The sequence below is a fragment of the Triticum urartu genome, chromosome 7 (assembly GCF_003073215.2).
Source record: "Triticum urartu cultivar G1812 chromosome 7, Tu2.1, whole genome shotgun sequence".
Lineage (NCBI taxonomy): Eukaryota > Viridiplantae > Streptophyta > Magnoliopsida > Poales > Poaceae > Triticum > Triticum urartu.
In genome coordinates, this window is record NC_053028.1 from 77,542,307 (window position 1) to 77,544,649 (window position 2,343).

Genomic DNA, 2,343 nt, shown 5'->3' on the forward strand with positions numbered 1-2,343 from the left:
GGGCTTTGACAAATTAAAATCAAACGAACATGACAAACAATGAAAAATGAGGTGGTGTTGACATCATACTCAGATGTGAGGTATCCCCTCACATCCAGATGTGACATAGACGGACTCAAAAAATTAACAACCCTGAATTTTTATTAGCAAACACATGTGAATTTCATAAAGAAATGACATCTGTAACTTGTGGCCAAATAAACAAATAAATAAACCAAACCTCTAAAATGTGTTGTAAATTGTCCTATTTGGAGCACCAATGTGTTTGGATGCGTTCAAAAAACAATACCTTAGAGGTTGCACTTTCCTTTGAAAAGGTGCAAAGTTGACCTTGCACTTAGATATGAGATGATCTCAGACGTTGTAGGATTACCAAAACTGATAATTATGTGATCAAGTACATCTCTAGTAGTTTCTCAATAAATATTTTCCAATAAATGTTTATTGAGAGTCCCTCAATATTTATTCTAATTTTCAGCTATACTGCCTTTGCAGCTTCCCAATAGAGGGAGGCACAAGCGAAGGATCACCCCCCCCCCCCCCCCCTCCCTGCACAAATCTTGAGATGAGAAAAATTGGCATGCTAGAAAAAAATGATTGCCCTGGTAAGAGAAACTGCCACGTCGGACAATAAAAATTTACCATCCTATAATATAGAGATTATCATGCTACAAGATAAAGATTTGCCATGCCGCAAGTAGAGAACTGTCATGCTACATGATAGAGATTTGCCATGAGTTCATGAGACAGGTAGAGAATTACCATGGTGCGTGCAAAAAGTTGTCATGTCTTGTTTTAGGGGAAAAAAAGTTGCCATTTTGTAACACATATAGTAGCCATGTGCGGAAAAGCTACGACGCACATAAATTGCCATGCTATAGCGTTAGCAATGTGCAAAAACTTAGAAACGCAGAATTTGCAATGCTATAACTGACTGACATAGTTGCCATGTGCAAAACCCTAAAAAAAGCATAATTTGCAATGCTATAAGTCACCGCTCATACGCGCGCCACGGGAAAGGAATGTTCTAGCGTCACAGAGGCGGTACCGTAAAACGATGAGGAGACGAGGGCAGTTTGATTTTCCATACTCGATTTGTCCGTACGACAGAAGCGACGTCGCCACAAACCAAGACGATCGAGAATGGTATTTTGTTCGTTTCGTCCGTAGCACTGAACCGAGTACATGTCACCTGAAAAAACGAGCCCGTATATGTCAGGCGTGAGGTCACCGGGCGAATTCAACGAGCGTACGTACGTACGGCCAGCCCGGCTCGCTCTCCCATGCAGCCGCCTTTCGCTTCCTGTCTATACATATACCCCTCCGCGCGCCATGCCACTCATCGATCGAACTTGACTAGCTAGCTAGAGCGAAGCTTGAGCTCGAGGACCATCATGAGGCCGTCGATCGTGCTGTTCGGCGACTCGATCACGGAGGAGTCCTTCGGGGAGGGCGGGTGGGGCGCGCACCTGGCGAACCACTACTCCCGCTCCGCCGACGTCGTCCTCCGGGGCTACAGCGGCTACAACACCCGCTGGGCGTCCCTGGTGGCCGACCGCGCGTTCTCCGCCATCCCGGCGTCGGCGGCCGTCGCCGCCGTCACCGTCTTCTTCGGCGCCAACGACGCGTCGCTCCCCGACCGGGCCAGCGCGTTCCAGCACGTGCCGCTCCCTGAGTACCGCGACAACCTCCGCGCCATCTGCGCGCTGCTCCGCGCGCGCTGGCCGTCGGCGGCGCTCATCCTCGTCACGCCGCCCCCCGTCGACGAGCGCGGCCGCGTCCGGTTCCCCCGCAACGGGGACGCGTCCGGCCTGCCCGAGCGGACCAACGAGGCCGCCGGGCGGTACGCGCGGGCGTGCGTGGAGGTGGCGCGCCAGTGCGGGCTCCGGGCCATCGACCTCTGGTCCCGGATGCAGGAGTTCCCCGGGTGGGAGACGGCGTTCCTCCGGGACGGGCTGCACCTCACGCCCACCGGCAACCGGCTGCTGTTCGAGGAGGTGGTGTTCGCGCTGAGGGACGCCAACCTCAGCCTGGAGGCGCTCCCCGCCGACCTGCCGCTCTGCAGCGACATCGACCCCGACAACGCCGTCAGGTGCTTCGAGGAGGAGTGAGACCATGCTGCTGAGGATAAGGTTCAGAATTGATGGATATCGGTCGATGCCGCCCGTGAATTTGTTTGTTTGTTTCTTTCTTTTTTGATTACACTATTTGTTTTGTCCATTCATGTTGTACTACGAGATTGTCACGGCAGTTTGTTGTCTGCATTCGTTATTTGTTCCGAAATGTGGAATAAATATATGGGATTGAATTCGTTTCATTCGGAAGTGCTGCGGCGGAACATTG

At 51.7% G+C, this 2,343-nt stretch overlaps 1 protein-coding gene across 1 annotated transcript; it reads left to right on the forward strand.

Annotated features, from left to right (window-relative positions):
- The first annotated feature begins 1,137 nt into the window (after nucleotides 1-1,137).
- LOC125522478 (GDSL esterase/lipase At5g45920-like) lies at nucleotides 1,138-2,343 on the forward strand. The gene has a single exon (XM_048687538.1). The coding sequence runs from the start codon at nucleotides 1,395-1,397 to the stop codon at nucleotides 2,109-2,111; it is 717 nt and encodes a 238-aa protein (XP_048543495.1). The 5' UTR covers nucleotides 1,138-1,394; the 3' UTR covers nucleotides 2,112-2,343.